This window comes from Dendropsophus ebraccatus, chromosome 2 (assembly GCF_027789765.1).
Source record: "Dendropsophus ebraccatus isolate aDenEbr1 chromosome 2, aDenEbr1.pat, whole genome shotgun sequence".
Classification (NCBI taxonomy): Eukaryota; Metazoa; Chordata; class Amphibia; order Anura; family Hylidae; genus Dendropsophus; species Dendropsophus ebraccatus.
The window spans coordinates 67,760,015-67,785,762 of NC_091455.1; the positions used below are offsets into that span (position 1 = coordinate 67,760,015).

Consider the following 25,748-nt stretch of genomic DNA (forward strand, 5'->3'; position numbering starts at 1 on the left):
AGCCACTACTTCTTTGTTGGCGTGTTACCATGTGTTAATGTAGCACACTGGATTGGATTTCTGTTTTTGGCTCTATGGTTTGTAGGACATAGTGAGTAGAAGTAGTGGACAATCTCTAGGTCAGCGTCTTTGTAGGTCGTCTTATAAGCACGAAAGTACTCTCCAGCTCGCTTGATTACTTTTAAACCTTTATTGTATAATGTTTAAAAGGCCGACGCGTTTCGGGCTCTCTTGCCCTTATTCATGGCTCTAAACAACATGGAATACGGTGTGTTAGAACATACATATCTGCATATACAACCATGTAAGTAACAAAACAGATAAAAGAAAAAACCCACATATAGAGCATATATACATACAGAAATGTGAATGACATGCACAAAAACAAATACATGAAATTAGTAATGTTAATATTAAAACATGCAATGTCACGTATGAATTGAAAAAAGTACTGGGATGAAAGGAAAACTAGAATGAAAATGCTAGGATAAGAAGAAAAAAAAACAAAAAAAACAAAAAAAAAACAAAACAAAAACACCCTCTTATATGATGTGTCCTGAATGTGCCTATCCGGTTCCTACTTCATAGAAATATGTCTAGGTTCTACTTGAATATGGGTTTATCTTATACCTATAGACATGTGTATGTGAAGACTGCCCGAATACACTGGTATGATGAACTTATTATATGTACAAGAGAAAACCTTGTTTGACTATCGGTTCAAATGATACCAAATGTTATTTAAAATAGCATACCTCTGTCAGGAGGTCCCGAGACGACCCATGAATTAAGAAGTCGTCACCCAAAATATAAGGGGGGACTATTCTAGACAAGATAAGATACAAACAAAAATATATATATATATATATATATATATATGAGAGCCATAATGCAGTTATAAACAAACAATAACATGAATAAAGATGGCAAATGTTTGTTCGATGTGTGATGATAAGATAGACTTACCCCTGTCCATGCCCTTTATCATTGTAGGGCATGGACAGGGGTAAGTCTATCTTATCATCACACATCGAACAAACATTTGCCATCTTTATTCATGTTATTGTTTGTTTATAACTGCATTATGGCTCTCATATATATATATATATATATTTTTGTTTGTATCTTATCTTGTCTAGAATAGTCCCCCCTTATATTTTGGGTGACGACTTCTTAATTCATGGGTCGTCTCGGGACCTCCTGACAGAGGTATGCTATTTTAAATAACATTTGGTATCATTTGAACCGATATTATATGTACAAGAGAAAACCTTGTTTGACTATCGGTTCAAATGATACCAAATGTTATTTAAAATAGCATACCTCTGTCAGGAGGTCCCGAGACGACCCATGAATTAAGAAGTCGTCACCCAAAATATAAGGGGGGACTATTCTAGACAAGATAAGATACAAACAAAAATATATATATATATATATATATATGAGAGCCATAATGCAGTTATAAACAAACAATAACATGAATAAAGATGGCAAATGTTTGTTCGATGTGTGATGATAAGATAGACTTACCCCTGTCCATGCCCTACAATGATAAAGGGCATGGACAGGGGTAAGTCTATCTTATCATCACACATCGAACAAACATTTGCCATCTTTATTCATGTTATTGTTTGTTTATAACTGCATTATGGCTCTCATATATATATATATATATATATATATATTTTTGTTTGTATCTTATCTTGTCTAGAATAGTCCCCCCTTATATTTTGGGTGACGACTTCTTAATTCATGGGTCGTCTCGGGACCTCCTGACAGAGGTATGCTATTTTAAATAACATTTGGTATCATTTGAACCGATAGTCAAACAAGGTTTTCTCTTGTACATATAATAAGTTCATCATACCAGTGTATTCGGGCAGTCTTCACATACACATGTCTATAGGTATAAGATAAACCCATATTCAAGTAGAACCTAGACATATTTCTATGAAGTAGGAACCGGATAGGCACATTCAGGACACATCATATAAGAGGGTGTTTTTGTTTTTTTTTTTTTTGTTTTTTTTTTTCTTATCCTAGCATTTTCATTCTAGTTTTCCTTTCATCCCAGTACTTTTTTCAATTCATACGTGACATTGCATGTTTTAATATTAACATTACTAATTTCATGTATTTGTTTTTGTGCATGTCATTCACATTTCTGTATGTATATATGCTCTATATGTGGGTTTTTTCTTTTATCTGTTTTGTTACTTACATGGTTGTATATGCAGATATGTATGTTCTAACACACCGTATTCCATGTTGTTTAGAGCCATGAATAAGGGCAAGAGAGCCCGAAACGCGTCGGCCTTTTAAACATTATACAATAAAGGTTTAAAAGTAATCAAGCGAGCTGGAGAGTACTTTCGTGCTTATACCTTGTTGGATGCCCTTGGGTCCGGGGTTTTTTTCTCGCGTGCTCGTGGAGAGGCATACAGCCATAATAAGAACACCACATTCCATCTAAAGGGACTTTTATGTTGTGAGTGCTGACCACTCTTTGTTTTTTGCATGTAGGTCGTCTTAGGTGGCTGACAAATGATTGATTTGCCTATACTGTTGCTCCATGGAAAGTCTGATACAGAACTGTCTCAATTCCTTTATACATGAATACGAATTTTCTCTCTTCCTGGCCCGTCTGTGTATGTTAAAAATTAGAATCCTGATTGACTTTCAAACAGGTTTTATATGGATTTGTACATGTAACCTTAGCTCCATATGTCACCTTTTAGTTGTGGTGTGAAGAATATCCACAGTTAGTGGTCGCAGAAACTGACCAAGTCGACCATTGCATATCAAGGTTTCTGGTCAAGCAATGGTGGTCTTATTTGATTTGCTGGTAACATATCTTCCTCTAAAGGTATCTTCCTCTGGATCTACAGTGTTTGGCTGTGGGGAACCTTTATTTGACAAGGATGAGCCTCAAAAGGGGAGATGAACAATATTATTTTTTAGCTAAGTGTATATCCTTGACAGCAGAATAAGAGGGAAAATAGCTGCATATAATCTTATTAAGAAGTTAAATTCCATTGATTCCTGTTAGAATTTATTTTCTCTTGGGAGTTGGTTTCCAGTTGGGGTATGTGAGTAGGCTTGCTTAATACAGAGAGGTGCAATGCCTCCCCCCCCCCCCGTATGAGGAGGGGATCTAGTGGTGGATCTCTAGTCTAGTCTGTTACCTGAAACAAAACCAACCTGCACTTTATTGTGGCTAGACATGAAAGCCGCAGATCTCCTTAGTCAGTATGAGCGGAGAGCTGTGCGTGGTTCCAGTGCTGGGAGCTGTTAGTGCAGGCTGAACGCTTTAGGGACCGCTGCATTGAAGTGGCTTCTGGAAACAATGGCGCACTGCCAAGACACTCTCGGCTGAGCGATGGCGAGTTTACAAATAAATACAGAGTGGTTAAACTGTTTTATTAATGTTCTTCACGACGTTAGAAAAGATCTCTAAGTGTTGTAAGCCTTTGTGGCTTTATTTCATCCTCGGGACACTTACCATAACAGAACAGCTGTATCCCCCGCACCACGGAAGATGGCAGCGAGATCTCCCATCAGGTGGAATAGAGGCAGAGCTGTTTTGTTTAAACACGCCTACCTGTCGCAACCACAATTGAATGGTGAAAAATAGAGCAGTGATGGTATGCGTCTAAAAGAGTACAGAGCACACGTAAAGGTGCATGGTAAGAGTCCACTGCCCCAGTGACTCCCTCACTTCCTAGCCAGAATGAGTGCTTCTAACATGACTGCTAATCCTGAAAACTATGCTTAAGTGACTTACTCTTTTAACCCCTTCATACGCAAGCAATTTTCTTATTTTTTTTTCCGTTGTCACCTTTAAAGTGTCACAACCTTTGAAATTCTTTTAATCAAACTGCAAAAAACTGCAAAAAATGCAGTTTGAACCTAACCTATGCAGAAATTGTGTACTTTTTATTAGTGCCACAGAGGGTCTTTGATATGCATTCTTTAGATCTCAAATATAATACACTGTGTACTACTACTACTTCTACAGTACAGTGTATTACCCTGTCAACATATTGTTGACTGGAGACCTAACTGACCTTGAGACAGAACTGAGTAGGTATGTCTTGGTGCCTTTATTAGACCCCCTGCGGCTATAGAAATTCATCTGCATCCCAGAATTTGTGTCACCCTGGTGCTGGTGCAGTAAGAAGTCCAGAAACAACTTAAATGCAACAATCACAATTTGACCACAGCATCTAAGGGGTTAAACAAGGATTAAAGATTTCTCTATTTTTTAGAAGCTCAGCTGGATATACGAAAAGTACCATGTGTCTCCTTGGCCTAACAGCTACTTGATTTTGTCAGCAGTTTAGAACGTGAAGGGGGTGCGGGAATATACTAAACTTATATCCCATAGTGCCACTCCCAGGTCCATCTGATAGCTGCCAGTGACTAGCTGTGACTTGACGTACCCGGCGTTGCAACGGGAAGAGCCGAGTACTTGATGTACCTAGTTTCCAGCCGAAAATGACTTCCAGCAGCCTTCAGCGGGACTTGGAAGCAGCACTTTTTTTTGTAATTTGGTGGGACTTGTCCTTTAACGTGATATTGTCATGCCCCTGCTTACGCTTGCTTCATCAGGGGACACTGTCACCTAGGTGGGGGCTTCACGCCAGTCGGGCCCCTTCTCTCCAGCCCTAATTGCCATGAAGTCCTGCCAAGGTGACACCGTCCACTGATGAAATAAGCGATTTTAGAGCAGAGAGAAGACACTGGTTTTATACAGGTATATATCACATGGGCAGCATCTAATTTTGTGGATTGTGCAGAGAGATGGTGTAAGCGATTTTTTTTTTTAACAATAAACAATAGCAAACGAGAGCTACCTAAAATTATTCTCCCTATTACTTTGGGTTTCTGCCCTACATGATGACAGTTGATGCCATTTCCCCAGTGGCACCTACGAACATGTTGTTACCCCGTTATAACAACTAGCAGCAGTAGGGAAACTCCAATGACTGGCCATAGGCGAATGGCATTGAATTTAATAGGTCAGTGTAATAGGGCTGTTTCCATTTATTATATAATAACCTGTAGATCTGAATGAAAAGTGCAAGTTTCCTGCAGGTGTCCTATGCGCAAATCTGTGCATTCTATATTCTAAGCCATGGCCTGTATGACTACATTACATAATGTGATGGTGTATTCCTCCGCTATTTAGGTGCTGGCTTAGCAGGATTGTGTCTTTCCCTTTTTATAGCAGAGGAGAAATGCTGCATACTTGCTGCACCATTCAGCTCTTTACTGCAATCCTTCACTCCTTGGAATTTTGTTTTCTTTGGAAGCCCAGAAACCTTTCTCGGATTTCAGAGAAAAAGCAGTTTAGAGATGTAGAAATATTCCTGAGCACATGGATGGTTCCCCAGATGAAGGGACACTATTGTTGTCTTATTGTCCTGATAGCCCCCATTGTCATGGACACTTACTGTTAAGGAAACGCGTCCTTTTCATTATAATGTTGTGAACTTTCCAAGAATGCCTTTTTCTTCCCATAATGGATCACCGTGCCTATTTTTAGCCTGCTACAATTCTTGCTGCTATTGATGTCTGTAAAAGACATTTGGGCCTAGGCGACGTGTTTCTTCACACGGTAATGGAAATATTACCACCTGCAGGTTATAAAGCCAGAGCTTTCCACTTTTGATAATTCTTGAGCATTTCCAGCCCTTATACTGCAATGTGCATGTGAGATTCTTGCCACATTCGGCTTTGTTACAAGTTGCTTGTTTGCCCTTTGTCTCTGAGCCTACATTTACCTCCAGGGATGTATTAGAGCATTGTAGAAGTGGATGCTGCCTATTAGAATAGTTATAGTAAGTTGTCGGAATGTTGGAAGCTTCCACTAGGTTGTTACACTTGCACAATTAAAGCTTCATCTTCCAGTAACTGCTGGATTGTCATCCATTCACACCTTGCATCTTGTGTGTACGCAATAAGTTTTAACAGTGTTCTTGGGGACATTTTAAGAACAAGCACTGAAACAGCAGGGCCTGTACATAATTTCTGTTGTCCTGTCTCATTATGCAGTTGCCAGAGACAGAACACCCTTGCTGAGAAGCAGTGGTTGACATACACTAAAGGAAGACCCCTAGTGACCAGCATTATATAAATTGGCCTTTTTTTAAACAAATAAACTGCAAATATGTCACTGAATAGGGGTTACAGTATATGGGGCAATTTTATTTATGGCTGATTTTTAATATTTATTGTGAATCTAGCTATTGCCCCCTGACCTTTCCACCTGATAACGTGCAGGCTGCTAAGCAGTTTGTTGCAAATTGTACAACTTGATATTTAGTTTATTAACCATGTTACGCCTTAACATCTGCGTCGGAGGTTTGGCCAAATGTTCTGGATAAAATAGTGCAGCATGCTGGAGACTGTCAGATCTATTCATTGCATAAGGTGTTTCCCCGCCACCAATGTGCCCTGGTGACCTCACCATACTCATTCGTTAGCCGTGGCGGTCAGATACACTACATCTTGCGCGTGGTTGCCTGCAGTTAGTGAATCTGAAGTAGTGGTATGTGTTAGGCAGTCTGCTTGGGACTGGCATAGTCCAGGGAAGATTTCTACTGTAATATTTGTATTGTCTTCATCCATTCTTCTGTATCTGCTGCCCTCTGTGCGACCACAATACAAGTTAGTCCTGTTCTAATGACAACAAGTGAAGCCAATGCCAGTCTTTAGAGACTGGGATGCGGAAGCCATAGCATCATCTACATATAAAGGTTCTGGGCCTCTTATGTTATGGTTGCTCTTATGGTGGTCGCTTTCATTGATGTTAATAAGTCCTTTATTTTTTTATTTATTTTAATATACCAGCAACTATTGGTCGATTCCCATGAAACCTAGATGGCGCTGTGCCGTGTCTTTGGAAAATAGTATAGTTTGTGAAAGAAATCTGTCCCTGTCCACTTAAAGGTTCGTTTACACGAAACGATAATTGGCCCTATCGTACGATTAACGATGTCGGAGTAACGATGTTTTTTTTCACAACGGTCAGCGTTTAGACGGTACAATATATCGTACGGAAATTGCTCTGCGATCGTTTTGCGATCGCTTAAGCCTATATCGCACATAGGAAAAATCAGGGAACGACTGTTGACACGGAACGATATGGGAATTTTTTTGCGAACGACTATTTTAGAACATGTTGTAAGATCGAAATGAACGATTTCTCGTTCTTCGCAGGATCGTTCGATGTGTTTAAACGCAACGATTATCGCTCCAATTCGATCGTTATTGTGCGAATTCGCACGATAATCGTTCCGTGTAAACGCAGCTTAAGGCTCTATAACCAGCAGATTATCTGACAGATTTTTTTGAGCCAAAGCCAGAAATGGACTACAAACAGGGAACTGGTAACAAAGGAGACTGAGATTTCTCCTCTTTTCAAATCCATTCCTGGCTTTGTCTTAAAAAAAATAAATAAATAAATAAATAAATCTGTCAGCTAATCTGGTGTAATAGGGCCCTTACTCTGCTCCCTGTTCTGACAATAGTGTTCCAGTATCTTTCTAATCTTTGTGTGTTCTCTCTATCTGGCAGGATGGCTTGGACGCTATGGTGTATGATTTGGACTTCCCAGCGATGAGGAAAAACAAGAACATTGACAACTTCCTAAATCGATGTAAGATACTTCATTGTGGTAACTGTATGAGAATAGACAGTTTATAGTGACTTCTAGAATAATCACTGTATGTACATATGCCAATCTTATGGAGTAGATAAAATACAGCTACTCTGGGGTGACCTATAGTTCCCTAGGAACGCTGGCCTACAAGTGTTGTTCAAGGTGTGGTAATTCATGAGTAACAAGGTAAATACACTGAAGATAAATGACACGTCTAGTAAATGAAGTTAACTCTTCACTAGCTTCACTTTATTTGCAGACATACGTATGGTGTGAATGTGATTCTTTATGCCGTGTATGCATATCTGATGTTAGCTATTTGGCATGCTGTAATGTATAAGCCTTCAGAAAGGGGCACATTGGAGTCTTGAAAGAAACACATGCATCTTTCTGAAATACTCTGTATTCTTGCAAAAAAAAAAAAAATAAATCTTGTTTTTATGTTCAGGAGCTGTAATACAAGCACACAATATTCCTGAGGGTTAGCTCACAGAGGCATGTCTGGACCAGATGCAAATGCCCAGTAGTGAAGTATTAGTCTTTCAGTCCCTAGATATCAGAGTGAGCTCACAGTAAGTTCAGGTCTGCTTTATCCTGGACATCCGGCATTTGACTACCAGTGGCTGAAGAAGATGGATGCAGCCCAAAGATTGGCAGAAAACATGGATGCAGTCTTTGACTGTATTCATGTTTTCCAGGCAGCCCTAGGGTGGCATCCATCTTCTCCGGCCAGTGGGAGTTAAATGTGAAAAGTTTGAGTTCCGACCAACCCAAACTTGCTGTAAGTTCGCTCTTCTCTAGTTATAATCCTGTTCACTGGCAGAAAATGGGTCTTGCTAATGCCGATAAATGCCCAATTGTCACAGTCTAGTGTAGGCTTCTACTGTCTGTAGATTGACAAGAGTTAACATTTGGTTTTGAATCATCCATTGAAAGAACAAATAAATGGTTGTGAAGTGCATGCAGGCCTTAATGGGGTAACTCGGTAATCGGTTATCGCCTCTCCACTGGAGATTACTCCTAGATTTGGAAAGGTCTGAATGTTGGGACCCCCACCAAAGTCCACACACTTGAAATAATCAGGGATATGGGACCCCTGTTCTAACAGTGGAGGCCCACTGGGTAGGTGCTAATTTATTATTACTGGAATACCCATTATTTTAAACTGTACTGTGTATTTGTGCAAGGGGCGTTTTATAATACTGTATGCTCAAAATGGTGTTTAGCCTTTCTTCAGTCTTTCACTTGAATGTGGAGGGATGGAGTAATGTCTTATGGCTAGGATGGATGGCCAATTTATGATTGGTGGGGACTGACCTGTGAGACCTCAGCAGTCAAGAGAATGAAGAACTCAGCAGAAACAGCATGTAAATGGTATATGCTATAAGGCCACTAAACAGCTAGCCGGCTGGGGGCACTGCTGTGAGGGAAAACTTAGGAGGAAGCAAAGCACTATACCATGCCAGCACTACAACCCCTCCATCTCACAAGTCTGATCCCCAGTGATCATAATTTGGTGGCATATCCTCTGCCTTTTACATCATGATACCCCTTTAAATCTGCACAACTCTCATGGCTGCAGCAACAATTCAGTTTTAATGTCACTTTGGCAAATAACAAAAAATTCCTTGAACACTTTAAGAGGCTGAGATGATGGATCAAGTCCTCACAATTCACAGAAGTAGCATTTTTTTTTTTCTATTAAAAAAAAAAAAAAAAAAAAAAAAAAAAAAGGCCCTAAAATCCCTGGATGTGAATCGTGCTGTTCTTATTTAGTGAGCGCTGTGTTTGGAGAACACTAGCTTTCTGAACTTTTTTCATACAATCTCATGCCAGTGTTGACCCCAGTGGATTAAAATAGCCTTATTCAGCCATGACCAAATTTGGAGCGGAGCGATCTGCCCACTGGGAATCTGTAACTAGATTCTGGTTTATGGAGTGACAGCTTTATACAAATAATTAGTTATTCCCATTGCATGTTTTACATTAGAGCCCAGGATTCAGTCATAAAAAGGCGGATCCGTTGCCAACTCTCCCTCTTCCTTCCAGCGCCGTGTTGTCATCTTTTTGGTAACTTGCTTAAAAATAGAATGTGGAGTGACTGAACCTTTTTTTTTCTTTTCCTTTTTGATTTCTAGATAAAGACACAATAAGTAAAATTCGTGATTTGCGCATGAAAGCTGAAGATTATGAAGTAGTTAAGGTTATTGGCAGAGGCGCTTTTGGTGAAGTCCAGCTGGTAGGTTACTTACAGTGTAATTGTGCTATGTATGTTAGGCCCCATCTATGTCAGGTTTTCAGCGTATGTTGCTGGCATACATGGCGATGCCTACATAAATGTATGACATATACAGCAGTGACTCATTCACTTTAAGGGGCTGAATGTAGTATACCTGTCATTTGAATGTCTACCACCGCAACAAGGGAAACAATGTATGGCAAATAAAATGCATATAGTCTCTATGAGGCCACATTGATATCATTTAATGTCACTTAGCTGCTGTGGCAAGCATTGGCCTACAAATGGTACTGGAGTGTACCGCAGTGTTTCCCAAGAGAAAAGGGCAGAGCTGCAGTACCGCTGCCAGAAGTAAGTCAAGGTGGGTACTAGCATTAGTTAATTTGAAGCACAAGCACTACAGTCCCATCAAACACCTGATCATTTGAGATGCCAGCTAGTTGCGCCCCCGTCAATCTGATGTCACTGTCCTGTGCTGAATGTAGGCTGGATAACCTCTTTTAAAATCCTATCTTGTATAAGCAGAAATGTCATAGTCCTAAGACTGAACCCATCAAACTCTTAAATGGTGTTTAAATAGTTACCTAGATGCCGTTGCTATAGTCACAGGTATATAAAGCTCTGTGGACTATGGTGTCATGGCTTCAGTGATGGAAATGACTAATCTATTTGTATCCATCTCATAACTGGTCATATTGGATCCCATTAAGTTAAAAAGGGTTTTCCTGGCTGATTGACTATCCCCATGATAAGGCCATCAGTCACTGATCAGTAGGGTGCCGGCTGCCGGCCACTTGTACTTCACAGTGAATGGGACTGGAAGCATTTGGCCTTATTCACTGTAAAGTTGTGGGACTGCCTCATTGCACCAAGTGAATGAGAGCTGAGCTGCAATAACCAGACACTACACCCTAATATCCTGCATAAATTAAAGTTATACACCTAGTTGAATTTAAAGTGACTCTGTACCCACAATCTGTGTCCAAGCCCCCCCCCCCCCCCCCCCCCCCAAAACCACTTGTACCTTCGGATAGCTGCTTTTAATCCAAGATCCGTTTGGCAAGTGATGCAGTTATTGTCTTAAAAGACCACTTTTAAACTTGCAGCCCTGTGTCAAACTGCCGTGGCCTAGAGTGTCTGTGCCCTATCCTTGCACCACCTCTCTGTCCCTCCTCCCCACCCTCCTCATCATTAGGAATGCCAAATTCTTCCTATTCCTCTGCAGTGAACACTGCACAGGTGCTTTAACGATCCAGCCCATGTGTCCTGTTCTCACAGCTGATGAATAGGAGAATACCTGCCTGGAGCATTCCTAATGATGAGGAGGGCGGGAGGAGGGACAGAGCTTGTGCCAGCCTAATGCACAGACACTCTAGACCAGTGCTTCTCAAACTGTGAGGCAGGCCTCACCAGTGAGGCACTTTCTAGTCGCTGGTGAGGCGCAGCTACGGGAGGCAGTTCTCACAAAAGTGACCATAAGCTGCACAGTCCTTTCCCTGACTCCAACAATCTCTGCTTTAGGAACATTTTTGACTCCTTTTGTACTTATTTTATGTTATACAGAGATAAGGAGATAAATGGAGGGTAGACTGAGCAATAGTTTTTATATTTGCATGGACTTCCACCACAAATGATGAGGCCTTAGCTTCCCCTTGGTTAGTCTGGTGAGGCCCAGGCATCATTTTGCCTGTTGGGTGAGGCTCCAGTAGAAAAAGTTTGAGAAGCACTGCTCTAGGCCATGCCAGTTTGGCACAGGGCTCAAAGTTTAAAAGTTGTCTTTTAGGACAATAACTGCATCACCTGCCGAACGGATCCCAGGACAGATCTTGGATTAAAAGCAGCTATCCGAAGGTACAAGTGGTTTCGGGGGAGGGGGGGACAGATTGTGAGTACAGAGTCACTTTTTAAATTCAGCCAAGTGTATGATTTTATATATTTTTTCTTTATTAGTGCAGGCTATGCAAAGCAGGTTGTCGCAGATATTTGACTCTGTTAGCAGTTGTTAGAGGTGAAGCTTCTGTGCTGTATGTTATTTCACACCAGTCTTAAACATGTGTGATATGTGTTGAGTAATGTTTACAGATATTAAACAATGGAAATCAAAAAGCTAGACACTGGCACCCCAGGACCCAGTAGTTTTGTGAGATATCTTCTAACAGATGTATTGGTTTTGGTGGTGCTCATCTGTACACACACTCCATAAGTGTTATAGAAGAAGAGTCTTTGCGGCACTCATCATAAATTCACCTTTATTGTGTAGGACGCATAGCAGGACAAATGGGGAGCCCTTCAACGGCTGTTTCTGACGTAGGCTGGTGAAGGAGCACTCGCCGTTTGTCCTGCTATGCGTTCTAAACAATCAAGGTGAATTTATGGTCAGTGTCGGGAAGAATATTTTTTATTATAGATATTAAACAATGTTTGCTGCCTGTGCTGTATGTAAATGAAGTATCCGGAGTCACTGGGCCATTGCACAGCAGCTCAGAGTCAGGAGGTCACCCCTCTCCCTGCTATAAACATGCCTCCTGTCTGGTCATTGACAGCCCTCCCTGCTTAATTTAAGCAGAAGGCAGGGAAGAAGCAGACAGGTAAGTGATGCAGTATGCTTATGCAGCATGTTTCTTTTACCTGGTGTTGGAGTAACCCTTCACACCTACTGTATTGCACACTATAAGTTCCGCATCGAAATCCAGTGTGGTACTGTGTACTGTTAGCCAAAGCCTATTTAACTCAGTATCTGCCGGACTTGCAAGTGGCTCCTGGGTCACTGCCTTCCGTTGAGTTAATCAGTGGCTACGGTGGGACAGTGCACTGACTGATTGGGCGGAACATCAGTGACTGAGAAGCAAGCTGGAGCAGGGATAGGTAATGTATCTGCTTGTTAGCCGGCAGATGCAGAGTTAAGTAGACCGTAGCCATGCCCTATTTAACCCTGCATCTGCTGGGCTAACAATTCATGCAGCGGAATAAAAACCCACTGAGAATGTAGAGCCCATAGGCAATAACAGTACAGAGTAGTGCAGTGGATATCGCTGTGGAACTCGCATCCTAAAATCTACTGCAATGCGGTACATGTGAAGGCACCCTTACTGTGAAAGTGGTGGTTGGTAGTCTGTAGTCTTGTGTTTGCAGTCAAAGCTTTCCATCATACTATTCAATACCTTAGTGCCTCAGTGTTGGATGGGCTGATGAGTATATCTCTATTGCCCCCAATATGTCTTCTAGATGGAATTCTTCATCCCACCTGCTTAGGACGGATCAAGGGCCCTTTTTGTTTCTCCTGCATTGCCCCGATATTTGACTATCTTTAAAGGAGAAGTCCAGTGAAAATTTTTATTAAAGTATTGTATTGCCCCCCAAAAGTTATACAATATACACTTATTATGGGAAATGCTTATAAAGTGCTTTTTTCCTGCACTTACTACTGCATCAAGGCTTCACTTTCTGGATAACATGATGTCACTTCCTGGATAACATTTTGATGTCACGACCCGACTTCCAGAGCTGTGCGGGCTGTGGCTGCTGGAGAGGATGATGGCAGAGGGATGCTCAGTGTCCCTCCAGTGCCCTGTGTCCCTCAGTGTCCCCCTGCCATCATCCTCTCCAGCAGCCACAGCCCGCACAGCTCTGGAGTCAGGTTGTGTAATCACCATGTTATCCAGGAAGTGACATCACCATTTTATCCAGGAAGTGACATCACCATTTTATCCAGGAAGTGACATCACCATGTTATCCAGGAAGTGACATCACCATGTTATCCAGGAAGTGACATCACCATGTTATCCAGGAAGTGACATCACCATGTTATCCAGGAAGTGACATCACCATGTTATCCAGGAAGTGACTTCATACATTTACCCCACATTATATAAACTCCTAAAATTACATTTCATTTGGGTTGCCTGACTCGCGTTAGAAGGTGTTTTTTTTTTTTTTTTTTTTTTGTGTGCACTTTTGAGAATTATCCGTATACAAAGCCAAAGTTTTGCTTCATGATTTGGAGTTTTCCTGTAAGTGACGTGTGAGGTGGTCCTGTACGTATGTAGGTCTGCTGGCTCTCCACAATGGCAAGTGTTCAGTGAAAGAGGAATGGCTGATCCTTTGTTCTTGCCGGACGTAAGCTAATCCCTTATTGAAATAGCTGTCAGCCATACGGGCACATTTATCTTGTGTATAGCTATAAGCCACTTGTATGAGCATCTGAGGTGTTTATGCCTCTTACAGAAGGTGGATGATGTCTTGTAGCTGCTTTTCTGTGCAGTTACCAAAAGCCATGCCATCCGCCATCCCTGTTGTAAGAAGAGATTATTTAGAAATGTGAAACATGTGTTCTTTACATCTGATGAAATGCCTCTTTGTTTTGACAGGTAAGACATAAATCTTCCAGAAAGGTGTATGCCATGAAGCTTCTGAGCAAACTGGAGATGATAAAGAGGTCGGATTCTGCGTTCTTTTGGGAAGAAAGAGATATTATGGCATTTGCCAACAGTCCTTGGGTTGTGCAGGTATGTTGCCACTATATAGATTGCACTGTAATCTTTCATTTTTAAATGTGCATATGGATCTGTTTCTTTTAACCCTTTTAATCCTAATTTCCTGCCTCCTGCCTCATTGTCAAACAGCATGTCTATGGGAGGGTTTGCAAGCCTCCGCTCTGCGCAGTGCTCTGCTTAAAGAATTAACATGTCAATTCTTCAAGCGAAGGCGCGCCAGCCCTCCCATAGACATGCTGTTTGACACTGAGGCTTGTGGGATTCCACCGTGTTTTTTTTTTTTTGTCTGTTTTTTCTTTTTTTGGCTCAGCGTGAACGCCTCCTTAAGAGGAAGCCCCACAAACACTAAAATTGCCCAGCAGTGTGGGGTGAGAGCAAATGGTGAAGTCGTTAACTCACCTGTCCCTGTGCCTACAATGTGCCACTCCCGTGTCCCCTTAACAGCAGCCAGTTGTCATCTTCTGCTGGAAACCGGGTACGTTACGTACTCTGCTCTTCCAGCAGCAACGCAATGGCCTGGCTGCGCCGCTACAATGCATGTGGAGGGATGAGTTTACTTTTTTTTTTTGCTTGTATCATTGGGGAACACAGCCCAAACTGTTACAGCTTTTTGTCTGTCCATAGCCACCAAAAATAGGGACTAGTCACACGTTTGTAGTGCGGCACATGACCGCGGGCTGCACTACGGAATATGTATCAGTAGTGCACTGTGCTTCACAGAGTATACATTAAAGGGCTCCCAACCCCCCGTTAGAGCCCCCTATACTCACCTAATCCCGCCGGGTCCCGCTTCTGGAGATGGTCGGGTGATGGAGATATCAGCTGCTGCAACCTGGCGCGCGCGCTCCTCAGATGAGTGCAACACCCATAGAGAATGACGGAGCCCTGGACTCTCCTGTCATTCTCTATGGTGGTTGGATTCATCTGAGGAGCCTGCGCGCCGGGCTGCAGCGGCTGATATCTCCATCACCTGACCACCTCCAGAAGCGGGACCCGGCGAGATTAGGTGAGTGTAGGGGGCTCTAACGGGGGGTCGGGAGCCTGTCACCCAGGCATGGGGGGTGACAGGTTCCCTTTAAAGATAACTATTCGTGACACTTAGTCAGGTCTCCACACTAGGACCAGTGGTGTTTTTTTTGTTTTTTCGTGCCCCCCTACACACGTGTGAACGGGGCTCTATGTTCTTTCCACAGCAGGTCTGTAACTACGGGCAGGTCCAGACCTTTTTTTTTTCTTTTTTTTTTCTTTTTAAATGTATCTTTTAATTAACATCTGTTATGTGAGTAATGAACTTATAGGCTTTAAGCCAACATGGTTCATTACAGGTATCTCTATAGAAGACTAATCTGTGTGTGTGTGTGTATATAAAAAAAAATTCATATACTAAGCTACCGTAGTTAGTCACATTGTGAATGAGGTTCTATTGACTTGCTTGTGTTGTGGATGAAATGCAGCCACTATACCCAACATGAGAACTTGGCCTAAGAACTCCAGTAATAGGAAGCTATTTGATTTGCATCTTGTATCCACTTGCAATGACTGAGCTGTTAATGTATATCTATAAGCAAATGGGAACAGAATGTGTCCAGCCCTTACCTAGTTTAGTATGTTTTGACTGCATATGTTTTCAGATGTCTGCACCTACTGCACTCTCTATTTCCTCAGCTTCTATAGTAAGAAGTTAAACCCTTGTCTCTTGCTTTATTTGCAGCTATTTTATGCTTTTCAAGATGATCGGTATCTGTATATGGTGATGGAGTACATGCCAGGAGGAGACCTGGTGAATTTAATGAGCAACTATGATGTTCCCGAGAAATGGGCACGTTTCTATACTGCTGAAGTGGTTTTAGCCTTAGATGCCATTCATTCAATGGGTTTTATTCATAGGTAAGTTCTACTCTGCACAAGGTGAAGGTATATCCATTATAGCCTGATGTACATTTGGCATACACCAGGCTAATAATGGTGTATAGGATTGTTCTATACTGTATACATCGGGAGGATGCTTGACGTGTGGGCAAAACAGAGTTCCCAGCCAGCCTTGTTTAACAAGCTGTCGGCACATAACCTGTGATCAGAGACTGCAGCATAGGTCCCATACTATACTACTGGCATCACCACACAATGCCAAACCATGACACCGGTAATAGAAATGTGACCACTGACCAATGCTGACAGCTTGTGAACAAAGGCTGACCTGTGGAGCATGAGTGCTGGGTTGGCAGGGGATTAAAGAGGTTGGTAGTTAGTTCTTTTATTTATTTTTGTCCTTTTCTGTTGGTGTTAAAGTTTTTCATAAACTGGTCAAAAGCCTTTTACATGGCAAAATCTGGAATTTTAAAAAAGTTTTATATTTTTTAGATTTTTCATGAATTATTATTTTACAGGGATGTGAAGCCTGACAATATGCTGCTTGACAAGTCTGGTCATTTAAAACTTGCAGATTTTGGTACTTGTATGAAGATGAACTCGGTAAGTCAGATAACTAGTGATTAAACAGATGTTTGATGTATGTTTACTATGGATCCCTATCCATAGAGACATGTCGGATGTTGTGAGTGGTGGGAAGACTAATGGGCACTCTACTGTGTGTAGTGCTGTACAGCAGTGCGAGATCAGAGCAGAGGATTGCTTAGATAGCCCTGCGGTTCCTTATGCAAACATTGGTGGCAGCAGAGCGGCCTGTACTGCGATCATTAAACATAAGTGCACATAGGGCTGGGCGATAATGGCCTAAATGAATATCGCGGTTTATCGTACATGTCGTCGCGGTAACGATAAAATTGAACGATAATTATGACGCGCCCCTTTTAAAAGCCACACCCCTTTTGAAAACCCTATTTTCCAAAGGTAATACAAACGTGAATTTATTCCATATAACAATGTGCAGCAAACTTCAAAAGTAATACACAATGTTTTGGCATCTCCTACGCCATTTTCAAGTGGCACTTGAAAATGCCATAGGAGACGCCAAAACATCATATATTACTTGTGAAGTTTGCTGCACATTGTTATATGGAATAAATACACATTTTCACGTTTGTATTACCATCAGAGTACTGCAGAGTATTTTTTTACAAGCTGACTTGGTCCAAGGTCTGGGATTCGTCTGCTGGCACCCACAGTTCGTTTAGTGTGCTGCCTATATTGTTAGCCATATCTATCTATCTATACAGCATAGACAGACAGATAGGAAGGAGATAGATAGACAGATAGATGAGAGAGAGAGAGAGAGGACTCCTATCTATTTATCTCCTGTCTATCTCTCTATCTATCTCCTGTCTATCTCTTTATCTACCTCCTCTTTATCTACCGCGCTCTCTCTCTCTCTTCACCCAACCCCCCCCCCCCCCCCGCACCCCCCACAGGAATCCTCGGCCCCTGTCACTCAGTGATGTAGCACATGTATCTGTGTCCCGGGCAGAGCGTCACACATGGCTGCGTCCAGCAAAAGATAACGGGCGCCGAGGATTCCTGTGCGGGAGAGAGTGCGGTGCCCATGGGAGCGAGGATATGCCGACCTATAGCTGACCTCCTGCAGCCACTTCATGTACGGGAGAGGGGGGGCAGGGCACACTGTGCAGCTTCCAAAGAAGCTAGGAGAAATGAGCCGCCGGCGGCAGCAGCAGCGCTGAGCACACAGCACGCCTGTGCGCAGCCTGTCAGTCTCTTCATCTTCAGCCCCCCGCAGCAGGATCTTCCATACCTTGCATATGTGTGCCCTGGCTGGTATTGGGAGGTGAATCGGAGGGTCAGGGAGACAGATCTGAGGGATGCAGAGCATGCGGCCGCTGGGTGAGGGGGGTGAAATACCGCAGATACCTTCCTGGCAGAGTTGAGGTCTGTTAACCGACGCCAGTGACGGTATCGGTATTTTGAAGGTATACCGCCCAGCCCTAAGTGCACATTTAACTGGAAAAAAACTATACATTTATTACAAAGATATATAACTTTATTAAAGCAATGTATTAACAATTTTTTTTCTGGAGTACCTTTTTAAAAGTGATTTTGCTAATTTTTGATTTACTTTGGGTTTTGTTATGGTCGAGCAAAATGTCTGATCTCTGATTTACAGGAAGGAATGGTACGATGCGACACTGCTGTAGGAACTCCTGACTACATTTCCCCTGAAGTGTTAAAATCCCAGGGAGGTGACGGTTACTATGGACGAGAATGTGACTGGTGGTCTGTTGGGGTCTTCCTATATGAAATGCTTGTAGGTAAGTTCCTTCTTAAAGGGGTTTACCATTGCTATGGAAAACAATCCTTACTGTCTCACCTTGAATTAAAACAATAACAGGGCATACTTGTTCATCTTGCTGCTTCTGTCACATCTTCTGGTCTCTACTGTTCTAGCAGCTTCCACCAAGTTTTCATTTGTTTATATAATTTAGAATTTATAACATATCCCATGTATTTTTACAAGTTAACTTTTTTGCTTTGGGCTTACAATAAAAAAAAAGAAAGTACAGTTTGTTGTCCACCATCTGTTATTTTCACGTCATCCTGGGCAGCCACACCACTACTTGAGCCAATAGAGCTGGAGTTCTTGGCTGCACGCTTGTACTGCCACTACTTTGCATTTGGGGAACATTAGTCCTCTGCATCTGTGTGGATCCCAGCAGTAAGATGTACTGATTCGCTCTTTATTGCAGGATAGGGGATACCATTTCAAGTGTTATAACCGAAGATGGGGGGAAACATGTTTGTAATGTAAGGTTGGAACTGTTCTCTCTCCCCCCAACAAGCCTAAAATGCTTTTCTTTGTCTGAAGTCATATATTCGTCTTTATATTACGTTTTATAAGAATACCAGTATTACAGCAGTGTGTGTATTGTTTCTGCTTAGACATATTTAACAGTATAGCAAACTTTCTCTTACTTTGCAGGAGACACTCCCTTCTATGCGGACTCGCTGGTTGGTACATATAGCAAGATCATGAATCACAAACACTCTCTTACATTCCCAGAGGACAGTGACATTTCAAAAGAGGCCAAAAACTTGATATGTGCATTCCTCACGGACAGGTAAGGTTTTATATAAGCGTCTTTCACTCTGTCCTAGATTACAGGGGATGAAATGGCATCCCCTGTGGAAGTGGAAGACACTTACGGGATGGCTGGGAGCAGTAGTTCCACAGACTGGCATCACACTAATATGAGATTCACCCCCCCCCCCCGCTGTATCTCATCTCCTGCTGGGATTTGGGAAGGGGGGGGCAGGGGGTGGACGTGACGCGGGCGGCCACCGGGGGATGAGATACAGCGGGGGACATCATGTTTGCGTGATGCCAGTCTGTTGAACTACTGCTCCCAGCCATCCCATAAGTGTCTTTCACTCTACCCTATGTGTTGCATCATGCCCTGTAATCTAGGACAGAGTGGAAGACACTTATGGGATGGCTGGGAGCAGTAGTTCCACAGACTGTCATAAGGATCATCAGGCAGAAGCATTGCATGATGGGAAATGTAGTTTCCTATCTTGGTTATAGATCGCTGTTAGAAAAAACTTGTAACTCAGGAACGGCTGCAGCTAGAAAGACGGGAGACTGCTCAAAATGATCAGGGGGACTTGGTGAGTAAGGCCAGCTAAGTTTGGGAGCATTACATTTTTTTTGCTCTTGGGGGGAATACCCCTTTAATCCCTCGCACCATGGCACAATGTGCCTTGATTCTATGTTTTTCTTTTACTATGGAATAAGTTACGTTTTATAATTTCAACACGTCTTGAAGTGCTGGATCATGAACCATTTACTGAGAGATTTATTCCATGGACTTTCATATTGCTGTACACTTGATGCTGTTAAATAGAAGTCTTAAATTTAATGCACCCTCAAACTGTATGCTCCCTGTACTGGGTGGGAGGGCGAGTGGGGGAGGAACATGGCCTGTACTGGGTGGTCTACAGCACTGTACTCTGACCCAGAAAGTCTCCCTCACCTTCCAAATCATAGCAGATCCACTTCAGGCTGGGGCTTGTATCAGGGGACAGTAAATGGACAAGGGAAAAAGGAGAACCTTTAGGGTATATAAGCGAGGTGCACACCTATAAGAAGTTTCAAAATAGCTTTGTCACCGGCTACAGAAATTAAAAACCTTTAAAATCACTGAACGGCAGCCTCCTAGAATGCAGGAGATTGCTCACTGCTACAAACCAAGCTGAATGAGTCAAAATGGGACTAAACAGAGGTAATTACAAAATAGGAAAAAACAATACCAAATAAATGACATGATAAAAGAACATGATAGCAGAAGTTCTACCCCACAGTAAACTGTCCCACTACTGTGGGGTAGTATTTCTGCTATCATGTTAGTAGATGTCCGGATGATGCTGCTGCTCCCACTAAATGAGCCCTCAAACCTCAGTTCAGGGGGATGTTATAAAACTATGTTAACTACACATGCTACTTGAAATAGTCCCCTAACAGGACCACATGGTTGCTTATTAAAGTGCCTTGAGCATGCCTTTATGGTCGGTCCTGGTGAAGAACACCCTCGCTCACTGTGGGCTGTCCCAGCAGGGAGATGTCAGGGCTCACTACTTATATACTTGTTCCTTGTCCATACACTAGGCATACTGTGCCTCTATTTAGCAGACAACAGTGGTCAGCATTTTCTGGGCATGTGCAGAATCGCAGGAAACTAGGCCTGCAGGAGCTTTCTGCTCTTTTGATGGTAATTTCACTGCAGAATAGCTTGTAAATCATTCTAGTGGCCTGGGGCTATTTGGGATCTTCTGAACTCTCTTCACTCTTGAACAGTCCTGCAATCTCCCTTTAGATTTCTGCTGACATATTACGCATCATACATGTATCAAACTTGTTCTTTGTGTCAACTATAATACCCTCTCAGTTTGGGGTGTGTTTAGTCCCTATGGGTCTGTGTACATCGTTGTGTTTTTTTTTTTTTTTTCTTTTTTATTCCAAACACCATATCCCCTCCCCTCTGTGACATGGCTCAATTAGAATCAATAGAGCCACATCACAGAGGGGAGGGGATATGGTCACATCGGGGGTGGCATGCCCACTCCCAGTGCATAGAGCTGGGCTGGTGCACAGCAAAAAAACAGTGCAGAGTACAGGAATTGGGTGGCGTTTCAAAAAGAGGACTGTGGCACCAAGAATCCCTGTTTTGGCGCTGAGGAGTTAATGTAAAAAAAAAATAAAATATATATATATATATATATTTAAAAAAAAAGTGATGTACCTGATGGTACATTCACTTTAAGATGGGTAAGACATAATAGTAGGAGATGGCCTGGGATAAACCTTTTGAGGGTGCCTTCACACCTACCGGGTCCACAGCGGATCTCATTTCTGCGGATTCGAAGCGAGAACCGCTGCGGATCCGGTATCAATTCACCCCTATGATAGCACATATTCGCAGCGGGATTAACATCCCGCTGTGAATATGTGCTTTAACTCCCTGGTGCCGCCCGCATCCCGCCGCCGCGAGCATACATTACCTGCTCGGCGGCGCGGCTGCAGTGAGGCTGCCGGCTCTCATCTCGCTCAGATCAGCTGAGCGGGATCGGAGCCGGGATCCTCACTCCAGCCGCGCCGCCGAGCAGGTAATGTATGCTCGCGGCGGCGGGTCCGAAATGGGCTGATGGGGGGGATGTGCCGCCGCCAGGGATGGGGGATGGGGCTGCGGGCACCAGGGAGTTAAAGCACATATTCGCAGTGGGATTAACATCGCGCTGTGAATATGTGCTATCATAGGGGTGAATTGATACCGGATCCGCAGCAGTTCTCGCTTCGAATCCGCAGAAGTGAGATCCGCTGTGGATGCGGTAGGTGTGAAGGCACCCTTAAAGTGTCACGGTCATTAAAAAATTTTTTTGCAGAAATCAATAGTCCAGGTGGTTTTAAGAAACTTTGTAATTGGGTTTATTAGGCAAATATGCCTTCATCTGCATATAAAAGGCCTTTTCCCAGGTCCCCCCCTCCTCTCATTTCTGCCATCCACTCATAAGAATCAGGAAATTTTGACTTTTTTCATCAGTCGGATCTGTCTGGTCTATGAAGAGGGGAGGGGGGAGGAGGAAGGAGCGAGATTAGTGGGCAGCTGAGAGCCGAGAACAAAGAATTGCTCAGCAGGGGAGCTATTCAGAGCCCTAATTAGAGGTCAGTGGTGACTGTCAGAGGAGAGAGCCCCCGATGTGAATGTAAATTAACTCTTTGTTGTCCTGTTTTGCTGCTTTTACTTTCTCTCTCCATAGGAAAACCATGAAGACAGGGGGGAGAGCTTCAAACTGCTTTTTCGTGATAAAAATTCATTTTTCGGCTAATAAATCCAATTACAAAGTTTCTTAAAATCGCCTGTACTATTGATTTCTGCAATAAAAATTTTAACGACAGTGACACTTAAAAATTATTTAAAAAAGTCTGAAATGGCAGAATGTAGGAGAAGAGCTCTAGAAGTGGTGCGTGCTCGCAGTGCAGTAATGGAGCCTTATAAGGCAGCCGGCCAGGGACTCCAGGAGGCAGATAAAATCATATATACTCTGGTTTGCAGGCAGTGTTGAATGCGTTGGAAATCACGGCCTGGTTCTGTCATTTTTTTATCTAAATAAAGCAAGTTGTGAGTATATGTAAGCGATGAGAAAGAACTGACAAGTGCCTTTGTAAGGAAATGTTTGCAGTCCGTGGTTGTGTATGAAAATCGGAAAAGGTTATGGGATGGAATTTCATTGAATTAATCAGTGCAGAAGGAAATGAATGGGATTGAAGAATTGCAGAGTCTGATTTGTATTGCACTGTATCTTAAGAGTCCTAGTGCTCAGCGCACATAGATATGCCACAGACCCCCGTGTGGCAGGATCAATGTAAATGGAAAACTGATCCGATTATCCCTCTGAATACTTGTAGAATAGGTTGGAAAAAAGGACTCTAGTCCATTCTCTTGTCTGACAGTGGTGACCTAAAGTTAAACCTCTAAAAGGCTGGTAGCCAATTTTTCTCCTCCATAGGGGTAGGAATGTTTCCGGTCTCCGAATATAGAGCCACGAAATATAATCCATCCGTATCCAGCAATCTAGTTCTGATTTCAGCCTTGCTAAACGGAATCCAGAAGCCAAAGTGTTCCGCTGACAGAGTAACCATAGTCTTACTGCTTTTACAGCTCTCTGCTTTAATGTAGAAACAGGCCTTCCTCAAGACATAGCTATTCCTCTTTAGTATCTTCATAGTGATAATTATCCTAGATAGCTAAAAACTGCTGACAGGTCTGCTTTAAACGTATACTTGGTAAGCTGGGCACCACTAAAATGTTGTTATTTTATATTTTTGTAAATTAATCGACCCTAATCTATTTGCCTTTTTTGCCCATCTGTTTCCAATGGGAACCTCTGATCAGGGATACTGGGACTTAAAGTTCCTGAGACTTCCCCAAGATGTAAGCTGCAGCCAGAGGAATCTTGCAGCAGCTTACTTCCACCTCTCTCCATGCTGAATACTTAAACACCGCCATGTATATGATGGCTGACAGCTGTCGTGTGTGTGTGTGTGTGTGTGTGTGTAATTTTTTGTCCATAATGAGTTAGTATACCCTATGCCTGAAGATAAGCAAACTCCTCCCTTAGGCTGGGTTCACACTGCGTTTTTGCAATCCGTTTTTTTTTTTGCAAAAAACGGATGAAAAAAAACTGATGCATTTATGTGCATCAGTTTTCATCCATTTTTCTATTGACTCCGTCGTAAAAATAACGGATCAGACACAAAAACGTAGCTGACACTACTTTTGCGTCCGTTAAAAAAAAACTGATCCATTTTGATCCTTTTTTTTTTTTTTTTTTTTTTTTTGTACAATGGAAGTCAATGGAAAAACGGATCAAAACGGATGCACACAAATGCATCTGTTTTTTCCATCCGTTTTAATTAGTTTTTTACAAAAAAAAAAAATGATTGCAAAAACGCAGTGTGAACCCAGCCTTATCTGCAGGATAGGCCATTGATCATCCCATAAAAACAGCTGTAAAGTCCCTTGGGAAAATTAGTCTCTAGTTACAGACACTGCAAGATGTAACACAGGGAGTGGGGTGGGGCTTGGCATGTGCTGTGTTCAGGAGAGGTAGGTAGAGTCTGGGCTGTGTATCTGCAAGCTGAGGCAGTCTGCCTGTTAAAGAAAGTCCATGCTTTGCCTAAAAAGTAAATAAAGGCTTACCGCTCCTCTGTGAACACCCATATATTATCATCTAATTGGTTAATAATGTTGGGAATTTAGGCGCATTAACAAATTAACAAAGATTTTTATTTATTTATTTTTTTTTTTACAGGGAAGTCCGGCTGGGTCGGAATGGGGTTGAAGAAATTAAAAGGCATCTTTTCTTCAAAAATGACCAGTGGGCATGGGAGACCCTTAGAGATAGTAAGTCCTTTTATGAGTGAAAATGTAGCTTGAACCTCTCTTCTCCCAAATGTATTTATTTAGTTTGTGTTTTATCATCAAATAGCTATTGCTTACAGCAATAAGAGAATAAAAGACACTGCTTTATTGTGCCTTGGGAAAAGCAAAATAGACCTCATACATGTGTTCCCAGGTGACATATCTCCTTGGGACTAATCTTCCGACTTCTCTGTATGGGTCTATAGGCCAGTTACAGTTCCTTTTATAGAGCAATGCTTTTCACCATGAGGAATCTGTAAGTGACAGGAATCCCGAACAGATCAGTGTATTACTTACATCATTCTGTTCACTTGTTCTCAGGACAATAGGATTCTTGCCACTTCCCACTAAATTAATTTATCTTTTATCTCCAGGATAGGTATGTAATTTTCATGGGTTCAGCTTCCAGGTCATCCAGAGATCTTGAGAATGATGGTCCCTGAGTGATTAAAGCCGAAGTGCATCACTTCATTCACGGCTATAAGACTGATGGAGATTTACGAGCTTGTTTTCAATCCCTTAAATGGGGTTCTGTATACAGTATTAGTAAGTGTACTCACTGTATATACTGACAGCAGCTCCCTGTGTACCTCATAGAGCTAAAATCAGACTCCCCTCCTCAAGGTTGTGCGGCCCTGCTCTGTTTTGTTTCAGTCCATAAAATGGCCGACATAAAGGAGCATGTGACTATGCCCCGCCCCCCAGTGTCCACCACTGAGCCTGTATATGTCTATGGAGGACACAGTAGTGGGGCACGGTCACATGCTCCTCCATGTCAGCCATTTTATGGACAGAAACAAAACAGCGGAGGGCAGCCCAGCCTGGAGGAGGGGAATCTGATTTTAGCTCTGAGCTGCTGTCAGTATATACATTGAGTACATGCTAGTAGTATATGCTAGTAATACTGTACACTGACCTATTTTACTATAAAGTAGCCAACCCCTTTAACAGTAAATGCGGAGGTG

The 25,748-nt window shown here is 42.4% G+C and overlaps 1 protein-coding gene across 2 annotated transcripts in view; it reads left to right on the forward strand.

The window, feature by feature from the left end:
- Positions 1-25,748, forward strand: part of ROCK1 (Rho associated coiled-coil containing protein kinase 1) — an 87,167-nt gene that overhangs the window by 26,895 nt on the left and 34,524 nt on the right. For both annotated transcript variants that reach the window (XM_069957716.1, XM_069957717.1), the window contains exons 2-9: positions 7,582-7,663; positions 9,805-9,905; positions 14,273-14,410; positions 16,110-16,285; positions 16,786-16,870; positions 18,474-18,618; positions 19,287-19,425; positions 24,674-24,765. In XM_069957716.1, the coding sequence (XP_069813817.1) occupies positions 7,582-7,663; positions 9,805-9,905; positions 14,273-14,410; positions 16,110-16,285; positions 16,786-16,870; positions 18,474-18,618; positions 19,287-19,425; positions 24,674-24,765 (958 nt within the window). The remainder of the gene's footprint in view (positions 1-7,581; positions 7,664-9,804; positions 9,906-14,272; positions 14,411-16,109; positions 16,286-16,785; positions 16,871-18,473; positions 18,619-19,286; positions 19,426-24,673; positions 24,766-25,748) is intronic.